Below are 11,918 nucleotides of genomic sequence, written 5' to 3'. Positions count from 1 at the left end.
TCCTGAACTTGGTGCATTTGGAAGAAGTTATGGATGGCTCAAAACACCTGCTTTCAGAAGGCGTGGTAAAACTGCCCCTTTGTGATGTCACAGAGATGTAGCCATAACCATGTCAACTCCCTGCCCTCCCCCAAGCACTCGTTGGCTTGTACGGGAATGCCGCATTTGTTTCCAACTCCTAAAGACGCCACCATCAGGCACAAGTGGTTGGAGTCCCTGATTCCCCAATCTGGACTGTTAAGTAAACATGGGCCCCTCTGCTGCTGGACTCGCCCCCAAAGTTGCTGAAGCCCTACGCCTTTCCAACGTGACTTGGTGGTGTGGAAGAGTCAGAAGAGCCAGCAGTTAGTCAGAGTTTATCCGTGTCCTACCTGTCTGATTTAGGGGGAGTCATGGAGCAAAAGCGCTTGTCTGTGTAGCACTATAGGGTGTGCATACGGGGAGCGGGGTCGCTAATAGCCCTTCCCGCCACGATGAGTGGCCCCATTTCGGGTTACCCATACTGTAGAAAAGTGAAGGCTAAAAAGCATGCCAAAGTGGGGTTGGGTGACAGTTTGTATACAGGGATGGGAATTTTCCGCGGATCCGTGGAATTCCGCGGATTTTTCTGGCAAAAGTCCATTTTCGTAATTCGTGTAAATTCGTTGAGAAAATTGTGGGGGGTGGGGGGGTAGGTGTAGGTACAGTCTTGGTATATTGTGTCCGATCGGGCCGAGGCGGCATCTTGGCCGCGAAGTCGACGAGAAAATGAGCTGGTTTAGTAGGCTTGCTGTGATTGGTTGTATCGTGTCTCTCAGCCAATCACACGTCGCGTTTCAAACGCGTTCGGTGAACCCGTAATGGCGGAACACGGTGAAAGAGAGAACATGAGAAAGAGAGTAGAGCTGAGCAGAAGAAAAAAAACGAGAAGGCAGCGAAAGTTGCAAGACTGGCACATCAAAAAGCAGAAAAGAGGAAGGTTGCGACTGATCGTTTGCATGCACTGATTGCAAAAAGAAAACGACTATGTTAAGTTACCTGGTGTTGACTTCAACGTACGTGTTTAAAAGGAAATTGTGAGTCACATATTCAAACCTATGGAAATCTATTAATTTTACTTTGAATGCAGTTTGTTCCATGTTTTTTATTCATTTATTTTTGTTGTTTGAGGTCTTAATATTTCTTTCATTGTATGCCAGTTTTAGTGCCCTCAAAAGCTGAAATGTTGGGAGCTTCCGGGGGGCTTCGCCCCCCTGGGCCCCCTACCGGGCTCCGCCCTGGACCCCAGACCCCCCGACTTATTTTCAGCTGATTTTCAGCAAAGCCATTCCCATCCCTGTGTATATACCGGTATAGGTTCTTCCAATGATGGGAAAATGACTTGGTATGACTTGGTACATGGTAAAGCAGACTTGATGGCTGCGAGCCGCGGTGGATACACGAGATGAATCAAATGCTGTCGTGGTGAGAAGGAGTGCTCCTGTACTCGACGGACCTCCTGACCTAAACAGGTTGAATCTCCTGGCCCAGAGGGTGAATAGAAGCTAGCAGGGGTTAGCGTAATAGAGGACGCCAAGACGTGTGTGCGACTGGTGCCGGATGAGTATATTTTCACCGCGTGTTTGAATCCTCTAATGTAAGGAAGGTTTTACGATGTCCAAAGTTGTGAAAAAAATCTGAGAATAGGTTTATTTTGAATGCAGCTCGTCTTGGATGTAAATACACGCTTCCGTGACCGTCCGTCTGCCCCATGTCTGCCAGATGATAATAATATCTTATGCAGTATGCATATGCAGTTGGAATTCCATGGGCGACGACATCTTCCTTCTTGACAAGCACCGGCATGGCAGTGGGCTGAAGATGTAGTAGCAATGCGTGCCGAGGCTGACATCATGAGAACAGTTAACCAGATTGTTACCAGTAAATACGTGTGCTTTACCATTTCAGACAAGTTTTTATACAAGACTCAGCTGAATTTACATTTGACCTCGTCATCTGGCCATACATGTTAAGGTCCATATAGCCCAACCCTATGCTATGGTATGTCGCTGCTCCACCCAAAGGGCCCAATGTGGGCATCGCAGGTCCCCCTGTAAAAGATGTGATATTTTTGTCATGTTATTCCATAAATGTTGTTGGCTCCTCAGATGATGTGGCGTGGATGTTTGGACTTTGTCACCAATGGCTACTATTTATGCTCGTCTCAACTTTCCAAGCAGGAAATGAGGTGCATGTGGCGCCGTAACCCAAGGTAAGGGGACTTGTATCCTGATTGGGTGTGGGTATATCTTACATGTGTTGGAGTTCCCCTCCCTCAAAACGCCCGTATGACTCTGTGGCTCTCCTAAGGAGTTCACATATTTACTATTATTATTGCTTTGTGTTTTACACACTGCCTCCGTGTCTGAGTGAAGGATGCACCAGCCGTCCCTGCATCACAGCAGCCATGTTGGGATGACTTATTCAATCAAACCGATGGTTACCGATTTCTCGCTAACGCATTTAGCATCAGGTTAACAACATGGCGATACGCGTGCCAGACCGCGGTTACCTTGGTTACCTGCCTCGCCGCGCGCGTGCACGAACCAGCAGGCCAGGCGGGAAGGAGGAGGAGGAGGAGGAGGAGGAGGAGGAGGAAGAAGAATTAGTCAGTGTTCGAGGGGAGGAGAGGCCGAGGTGGACGTGGCGGGTCCGCCGGAGTTGGCCACAAGTCGCGGGCAGCGGAGGCGAAGCAGCCATGACGCGCAGCGGCCGCAGGTAAAGTTGCTCCTCCGTCGGGCGCCAGCAGGCCTCGTCCGCTCGGCCGCCTTCTCTCTCGCTCGGGTGTCGGTAGACGGCAGCCACAACTGGCCGTCGTCAACCGACTCGCTTGACTCGCCCGGCGCTTCGGCTGACAGCCGCTCCCCGCTGCGCCCACTTGGCGTGTTTAATACAACAATAAGCACGGGGGAGGCGACGCCGGTCACCCCCCTCCCTTGGCTCTCACTGTCCCCCCCGTGCTAACAGCGACTAGCCGCTAGTTAGCTCATCTCACTGGAGCGCTGACAAACAAGATGGCCACTGGCTAGCTCTGCTAGCTAAACTAGCTGGCCGGGCTCGGCGCTCGTCTTTGTGTTCGCCAAAGGCGGCTTTCCGCGTATTCTTGGCTTATGTCGACTCTGGTTTGGACTCTAGCCGAAAGACCAGTTCGTGTTTGTTTTAACCCGAACCGGGATGAGAGCGGACACTTTTCCTCGGAGGCCGCATTCCTCCACTCGCGTGGCGGCTTGACGAGACTCGCTGGCACTTTGTGACACCCTTTACTCAACACGACACGCTTCTCCTGGCTTGAGTCGATTCTTTAGGACTTTATTCTTTATTACTGGACTGGTGGCCGTTTGTCATACTTCCTCTGCGGAACTACAAATACTTGACATACTTAAACATCCACAAAGACCATAGAAGTAGTAGTGACAAAAAATTGACACATGAGGTCCATAAAAGCGCAATTCAAATGATGTCTAATGTGGGGAATTGATTTACACCAAGCTACCGTCAGTAATCACATTACTGCCATATGATAAATATATGGCTAGTCTTTTGGGGGCGGCACACAATAGGGGCGTTCTTAGATTCAACATGGAGCACCCGAACAAGTCCCTAGCCAACATGCTAGTCAGCGTACAACATTAGCCGTGCTGATGAACATGCTAGTCAGCGTACATTAGCCGTGCTAACGAACATGCTGGTCAGCGTACAACATTAGCCGTGCTAACGAACATGCTGGTCAGCGTACAACATTAGCCGTGCGGCGAACATGCTCGTCAGCGTACAACATTAGCCGTGCGGCGAACATGCCAATGAACTTACAATATTACCCTTGTGAACATGTTAATCAACGTACAACGTTAGCCAAGCTAGCGAACATGCTAATCAGAGTACAATGTTAGCCAAGCTAGCGAACTTGCTAATCAGAGTACAATGTTAGCCAAGCTAGCGAACATGCTAATCAACGTACAACGTTAGCCAAGCTAGCGAACATGCAAATCAACGAAGCCGTGCTAGCGAACAAGTATCGTGACGGTAGTTTCAAAAGCAAGGTCAAATGGGAGTGACGTAGCGACGAGTTCTGCTATTGCTAGCTGAGCAGGTTGTTTCTGCAGGTTGGTACCTGTCCAGACTGGGTGGTGACGTCCCGTTTCTGGAGGAAGACTGTCCGCCTTGGCTCCTCCCTTCTGAGTAAGCTGGTATCTGGAGCGGAGGTAGGGGGGCGTAACCGCCACCGGAAAGCGAAGAGACGGAGCTCCACGCCTCACCATGACAGACTTGGAGGCGGAGTGTTTGAGCCTCAGTCTGCCCTCTGAGGGCGACTCCCCTCCACCGCTCCTGGATCCGGGCCTGCAGGTGGACTGTGGCCCCATCTCTGTGGTTCCCACTCTGGCGCTCCTCTCCTCCGACTGCCCCACTCCCACGCTCAGCTCACTGGCAGCAGAGATCGCAGAGCCGCTGGTCATGCTGCCCTGCGTTAAGAGTGAGCCCGAGGATGGTGATTTGGACCCCATACGCACAGTGGACCTGTCTGAGATCCAACCGCTATCCACAGCCGAGCTGGGCCAGGAGCAGATCAAGATGGAGATCAGCGGGCTGGACTACATCAAGTCGGAGCATCACAGCCACCGTGACGACCACTACCTGGGCCCCTTCAACCACTCCGACGTGACGGAGCTGGACTACAAGTCGCACTATGAGCCCAGCTCAGTGTTTGACTACATCTCCCAGGTAAACCTTCATCCAAAGCCAGTCTGGAAGGACGACAATGTCCTTTGTCTCGGGGTGGACGGGGGGGGGGGGTGCAGGTGGGGGTGGATGGGTGCAGGTAGGGACAGCGGTAGGGGAGTATATACAGTATATGTCAGTGTTTTTCAACCTTTTTTGAGCCACGGCACATTTTTCTTTACATTTTCTTCCTACAAATCTGGAGGAAGGAAGCAATCAGCTACGTGTTGCCACACGGAAGAATATTACATTGCTCTGCCAGTCTTTACACCGCAGACACTCGACAATGACATCATATTTGTAGAGAATGATCAAAAATGATTAAAAAAGTGATTGCATAATTCCTCACTGGTATATGGGATGCAGGTGTCCGGGTGGGATAGGTGTGTGTACAATATGCACTTTCTTTTTGACAGCCATCAGCACAGAAGATCCACCACAAGGGAGCTGCCTCCATTGCTAGCCACATGCCAGCCTTTTCTCTTGGGGACAAAATTGGCTTTGAGAGCAGCTGCGTACATTTGAACCCTGTCGGTAGATTCCTTCACCCCACTATTTCATTGCTATTTATTGCTTTTGTTTTGAAGCGGGCCTTTGATTGGCTAAGTACTAAGCACAGCAGAAGATGGCTGTGAGGTGTCGCTACATCAGAGTGCTTTCACTGGTTTCTCTTTGTTCTTTGCTATGCTAATACCCAGACCGTGGCTATGCTAGAGCTTTCATTTCGCTCTTTGTCACCTCTACTCAGCTGCTAGGAATACACGTGCATTGGTCTTCATCTTCTCATCACCTGGTGCAGCACAGCGTTTACAGGAGACAATGTGGGCTATTCCAATACAAAAAAATGACAAAAGGCAAGATCATTTGTTTACGACATCCCATATGCTGTATTTTCAATATGGGGTTTTACCACAAGGTGGGGCCGATCTGGTTGCCGTATGATTTGGGTAAGTGAGCCACAGTCCACCGTGCTAGGTTCCTTAGAAGTAGAAAAGGCCACACCACAGTGCAGACCTGTCCCTGGTGCTCCCTGAGGAACTTGCCTTCACTGGATGTTGATGTCTGCCTCTGATGCTCCTCTGTTGGAAGCTAGCGATGTTAGCTTAGCAGTGTGTGTGTGTGTGTGTGTGTGTGTGAGAGAGAGATTCAGGCTGGATCAGTATATTTGAACCTTGTTTTAATGGAAGAACCATTTCACCGTGGATGAGAGGCACAGTTCTCTTTGCATCAGCTCGCACCAACGTCATTCTTCCGGCCTTCAAAGTAAGAGCACATCCATTTCCGCATCATGAATAGACATTGCTTCTCCCTTCTGGCTAACCTGACCTCTTTAACCTCTGCCACTTCACCACTTTCCTCTGTACCATTTCTAGCTACTCATTGGACTTCAACGAATGAATGGAAACATCAGCTTGCTCCAAAATGTTGGAGTGCTAATGTATATCGTTTAAAAATGACAGATTATTTCTCCTCTTTTCCAAATAACACACTTTAGAGCTGTAATTCTAACACGGCGAGTGACGAGTTTGGATGTATGAAAAGCGTGAAAAACGAAAGCATTTTTGTTTAGAAGGCGAGGTAGCGCTGTACTTGACTGAAACAATAGCAAGTCGTCATCTTCTCTTCTTTGTAGGTGAGCGACACCCTGGACTACATCAAGTCTGACCACCACGTGGACCTGCAATGTTACTATGCCGCAGAACTGGGCTCTCTCCGGTCCGAATATCCCGAGTCCAACGCGGCGTCGGTCCAGTTGCAGCACAACGGTCTCGAGTCCATCCACATGGCAGAACTCCGCAGTGAGCTTAACAAGCTACGACCTGACTCCCTGCTACTGGACGGGATGGCCAAACTGGAGCCCGGGTTTGGGGGCGCTCCTTTGTACGAGATGACGCTGGCCGAGGAGGGCAAGACTGCAGCGCACACGGGAGGCCAAGAGAGCGACGGCGTGCCCGTTTCGACTAAAAGCCCGACACAGACAGTGAGGAAGCCTCGCAACATGCAGGGGGAGAAGCCGTTCTCATGCACGCAGTGCGGCAAGAACTTTAGCACGCTGGGCAACCTGAAGACCCACCAGCGCATTCACACAGGTGAGCGGCCGTACACGTGCGCCCAGTGCGGAAAGAGTTTTGGCCAGGCTGGCAACCTCAAGCGGCACCAACTCATCCACACGGGCCAGAAGCCTTACGTGTGCGCCCACTGCCCCAAAGGCTTCACCAAGGCCGATGACCTGCGTGCCCACCAGCGCCTGCACACCGGTGAACGGCCCTTTGCTTGCGCTGCCTGCGGAAAGACCTTCGGCCAGGCCAAGGAGCTCAAAGCGCACCAGCTGAGCCACACGGGTGAGCGGCCATATTGCTGCCAGCACTGCGGCAAGAGCTTTGGCAAGGAGACGGCATACCGCAACCACCTGCACGTCCACACGGGCGGGAAGCCCTTTACCTGCTCGCAGTGTGGAAAGACTTTCAGCAACTCGGGCGTGCTCAAGACCCACGAGAAGATCCACTCGGGGGAGCGGCCCTTTGGCTGCGTGCAGTGCGGCAAGAGCTTTGGACGCCTCGGACACCTCAAGGCGCACCAGCACGTACACACGGGCGAGCGACCGCATGCCTGCACGCGTTGCGGCAAGACTTTCAGCCAGTCAGGTCACCTGAAGGCTCACGAGCAGATCCACAAGCGTGAGCGAGCAGATGGTAGCTAGACCGCCTTTGACCTCTCATGACCACAAAGTATTACTATTATGCTTTTTTACGTCCCATGTGTATTCTTACCTTTCATACCTTTCTGCTCTGTGTGTGTGTGTGTGTGTGTGTGCGCATACGCACGCAGGGGGTGTCAACACTTTTCTTACAGTCGGTCAAGGCCACAGTTCACCAACCAACCCAGCATTAACCCGAAGACGTCAGCTGGCAAGGAAGCAAAAATATGGACTTGAGCTGTCAACACTACCGTGTGTTTTATGTACGCACCTGACCTAGGATCGGACGTACGCACCTGACCTAGGATCGGACGTACGCACCTGACCTAGGATCGGACGTACGCACCTGACCTAGGATCGGACGTACGCACCTGACCTAGGATTGGACGTACGCACCTGACCTAGGATCGGACGTACGCACCTGACCTAGGATCGGACGTACGCACCTGACCTAGGATCGGACGTACGCACGCAGCCGACCTCCAAAAGTCAGCATTCTGCAGGTTTTTATGCAGTTAGAAATGATTCCCAATGGGCAGAGGCAATTTGTAAGTGCAAAAAGAGATGCAAGTAACTCGTACAACGCCTTTTCACTTCCTGTTCCGGGTATTGTTTGCCAACCGGCAACTTGCCTTGGCAGCTGGACTGTATGTGATGTAAAAGTGAGAGACGGCGCCCCCTCCTGTCCGCGCAGTCCCATGGTTGGTGAGCAATGTCAGTGTTTGGGGGGCCCCTTGTGGCGGTTTTAAGAAACTCCTCTGGTCATGAATGACTTTTATCACTTTGAGCCACATGGGTTTTTATGCTAATTACCCCCCCAACACACACACACAGACGCACACTCTTTTTGTATGAGCCTTTTCAGAATCTTAATCCAAATGAAACCAGTTCTTGTACTGCCAACTGAAATATAAAAAATCCCTGACAGCTGGTGTGTCTAAATCACTTGTGGAAACCAAGATGGCTTCCTGGTGCCGTGGTGTCTGATGGCCACTGTGCCAAGTTACTGAAGCCCGATTGGTTGCAAGCTGTGCTGCTGATATTTCCTCAACTTAGGAAATTGGCAGCTTCCTGAGTTGTGGCCCCGCCCTCACCTTAAAATCCCTGTGAAGTCCCTCTGAGCGCCCAAGAGGAGGTGAAGAATGAGCTGCAGTAGCCATGGCAACCACACGTCAAGACACAGTCATCAATTGAGGTCTTTATTGTTGAAGACTTCATCATGTCAGCGAGACAGGAAGGAGGATGAGGATGAAGAGGACGAGGTCACCACCCTCCCGTCCACCACCTGTTCCACCACCGTCACCACACGCTTGCTGCTGGTGGATGATGAGGAAGCGCTGGCCCATCGGAGGACAGGACAGGTGAGACCGACGCATGGTGAGCAGCACTGTGTGATCACATGACTAACCTGCCCACGGTCTCGCCCTCCAGCAGCCGGCGGTATTCTGCGATCTCCATCTCCAGCCGGGTCTTGATGTCCAGCAGCATCTGGTACTCTTGACCCTGGCGCTCCAAGTCGGCCCTCAGTTGCATGATCTGTTCCTCCAGCGAGGTCACCTGGTGGGCGGGAGAAGGAGTCACCCCTTGACCTCACGGGTGAGCCGTTTCCTGTCTCTCACCTGCATCTGGAAACCTGACAGCATCATGGAGTAGCGGCTCTGCGTCTCTGCCAGCGTTCCCTCCAATGATGCTTTCTGTATGGGGAACACACACCCGTCTACTCAGGAGTGTGGGGGCTCCTTCATTGTATTCTTGCCCTTGTTCTGCTCATGTTTGTACAGGTGGGTGTCGAGCTACCACTGACCATGCCCAACATGGACTGCAGTTCGATCTCCAAGGACTGCAGCGTACGTTTGACCTCTGTCACCTCTGACCTGGATGTCTGCAAGGTGACGGTCTGTGACATCACCTCCTTGTTCAGAGCCTCTGACTGCACACACGCACAAACACGCGTCAGGTGGGTGTACACACGGTCCACGGGAAGCGATGTCAGCACATCACCTTGGCCTGGAACCAGCTCTCCAGATCCCGGTGGTTTTTGGCTGTGATGGCCTCGTAGTGTTCTCTGATTTCAGCCATGACTGCTGACAGGTCTGGTGCTGGGGCGGCATCCACCTCCACGTGCACCTGCCCGCTCATCTGCGCACGCAAGGCGAGCAGCTCCTACATGCACAAGCCGAGGTTTTCTCATTGGATCTTCACCAACAGTCGGGTGGACTGTGAAACCCAAAATCAAAAAAATGACACCTCTTGGTGGTTCTTCTTCAGGAAGATCAGCTCCTCCTTCAGGCCTTCAATCTGCATCTCCAGATCGGTTCTGCTCAGCGTCAACTCGTCCAGAACCCGGCGCAGTCCGCCGATGTCGGCCTCCACCGACAGCCGCATGGCAAGCTCGTTGTCAAACCTGCAATGAACAACCGACAAGAGCTGCAACCAGACTGGAACAGGTTGCAAGGCGGGCAACCCAGCGACGGGACCGCACGTCATACACCCTGAAGTGGATCAGAACCACAAGCCTGAGAACTGACTTGGTCTTGAAGTCTTCGGCTGCCAGCCTGGCGTTGTCGATGCTCAGGTGGACAGCGCCGTTGAGCCTGGTGGCGTCCTGGATCTGCAAGAAACAAGACAGGGTGAGGGTGGTACTACGGGGCACACAGGGGCAACCCCCAGTCTGCTCAGACGCCACCTTGACATTGATGTCGCTGATGGTGGCGAAGAATGCGGCGTAGTCTCTGGTGCTGGGGCCGACTCGGCTCTCCAGGAACTGGCGGATCTTGATCTCCAGTTCGGCATTGGCCTTCTCCAATGAGCGGACTTTGTCCAGGTAAGCCGCCAGTCGGTCGTTGAGGTTCTGCATGGTGAACTTCTCATTGCCGATTAGCACGGCATCGCTACCGCCCATGCTGAATGAGGAGAAGCCGCCACCTATGCCCGCAGATGAGATGCGGACATCGGAACCTCCTGCGCCGCCGTAAACGCTACCAGCCCTCATGGCCGTCACGCGGCCGCCGCCCATTGCAGAGCCGGTTCTGACCGACCTGGCAGAGGAGCGCGAGATGAAGGTGGAGGTCATGTTGTTTTCGTGCTGCTGAGCAGTGGAGAGTAGCGAGACGAGCCACCTCGCCTCCTTTTAAAGGCGCAAAAGAGCCGTCAATCATGGGAGCCAGGTATGTGGGTGTGGCGGGGGCTCGTGGAGGTGGGGGCGGGGTGGTCACCTTTTGACACACAGTGACTGCCACTCAGCTGTGGAATGAACACCAGCTGGTCCGACTGGTGGCGCCTTTCTGTTCAGCTGTCAATCACTTTTGCTGCTTTTTGGGGCCTTCTTGACCATCACAGCACCTGGGGGGTGGGGTTAAAGGTCATCTGCTTCCTTATTGCTTGTTAGGAATGTCTCTGAGTAGAAGCGCAACCAGTTTCTACGCCCTGAAGGTGACCTTTCACCCCGCCTGCACGCTGTCACGTTATCATCCATCATTCAGCACCCGTGGGTGCAACTCGTCACGTTTCATTCCATTTTGTCAGAGTGTGAAGGTGAGCGTTGACCAAGACGACACGCTTCTTTCAGCAGTTCACTTCCATGCCTCTGACAAGCTAATGCTACATAGCCTATGTTGGATGCAGTCCATGTTTGCAGTTGGCCGCGTCCACGGGAAGACAAGTGGCCGCAGTGGTTTGGATAAAACAGGAAGGGGAGTGTCTACAACGCATGTATGCCAGCTGACTGGGCGCGTGGCGGGGAGCTAAACATTTTCCAAATTTGCTAATAAACTTCCGGTATGTTCCCAGGTCAAATGAGTGGATGTTTATGCCCAATGTTGAGAAATAAAGGGGACAAGGATCGAGGGATCCCATGGTGAATAGGAATCATGTTCCAGGAAGGATGAAAGCTTCAGTGTCAACACTTCTCCAGCAACAGGGTGGAGCAGGAGGAAGTGGTGGGTGTGGCCTAATTATCCATCGGCTGATGTCTGATAAGGATGAAGAATTCATGGACACATACAGGTGGTGGTTTTGTATTGACATCTTTATCTTCTTTTACAGGCTTGTTTGATCCCTGCTGTCACCGCTTTGATTGACACGTTGTAATCCTCCCTCACCGCCGGGGGGGCGGTGAACCAGTTTTTCTAGCATCTTCAGAAATGTTGGCCTGGAGCATGACAGCTTACAAAAGAAACTCCTGCTCATCACCAAGTCCTGCAAATGTCATGAAAGTGGCTGTACAGCTATTATGGATTATCCTAACTCATATCTTCTGTAGTACAGTTACTGTGCAAGTGTACTTTTGTACCTCTTTCCCCATATTTCTACACATGAAGGTAGATATGGTCTAGAACAATGTTTGCCTTATTCACTATTGCCATATTTTAGCCACTTTATGTTGTATATTTTGAATGTGAGATTTCCAGTTCATATTTTCATCGATTACAACTCTGTCAATGTTCACGCGGACAATCTGTATTTTAGCTTGTGTATTTTTTTTACA

General features: G+C 51.8%; 2 protein-coding genes across 4 annotated transcripts; one reads left to right on the top strand and one right to left on the bottom strand.

Moving 5' to 3' along the window:
- The first annotated feature begins 2,568 nt into the window (after window positions 1–2,568).
- Window positions 2,569–8,795, top strand: LOC131102716 (uncharacterized). 3 transcript variants are annotated; one of them, XM_058048203.2, is made up of 4 exons: window positions 2,569–2,736; window positions 4,122–4,737; window positions 6,368–7,427; window positions 7,564–8,795. In XM_058048203.2, exons 2-4 carry the CDS (start codon window positions 4,276–4,278, stop codon window positions 7,710–7,712), a joined length of 1,671 nt encoding a protein of 556 aa, XP_057904186.2. In that variant the 5' UTR covers window positions 2,569–2,736; window positions 4,122–4,275; the 3' UTR covers window positions 7,713–8,795. The 3 variants fall into 3 exon arrangements, with proteins under 3 accessions (XP_057904186.2, XP_057904187.1, XP_078653343.1); XM_058048204.2 differs by having other exon boundaries at window positions 6,368–7,463; window positions 7,564–7,710; XM_078797217.1 differs by having other exon boundaries at window positions 6,368–7,711.
- On the bottom strand, window positions 8,619–10,543 carry LOC131102719 (keratin, type I cytoskeletal 13-like). Its single transcript, XM_058048207.2, has 8 exons — window positions 10,119–10,543; window positions 9,961–10,043; window positions 9,680–9,836; window positions 9,434–9,595; window positions 9,237–9,362; window positions 9,052–9,126; window positions 8,841–8,989; window positions 8,619–8,769 (listed from the first exon to the last, which is right to left on the bottom strand). Exons 1-8 carry the CDS (start codon window positions 10,503–10,505, stop codon window positions 8,655–8,657), a joined length of 1,254 nt encoding a protein of 417 aa, XP_057904190.1. The 5' UTR covers window positions 10,506–10,543; the 3' UTR covers window positions 8,619–8,654.
- Window positions 10,544–11,918: the final 1,375 nt, after the last annotated feature.

The sequence above is a fragment of the Doryrhamphus excisus genome, linkage group LG16 (assembly GCF_037039965.1).
Source record: "Doryrhamphus excisus strain RoL-2023G ecotype Guam linkage group LG16, RoL_Dexc_Guam_v1.1, whole genome shotgun sequence".
Classification (NCBI taxonomy): Eukaryota; Metazoa; Chordata; class Actinopteri; order Syngnathiformes; family Syngnathidae; genus Doryrhamphus; species Doryrhamphus excisus.
This window is presented reverse-complemented; position numbering and strand designations above follow the sequence as displayed.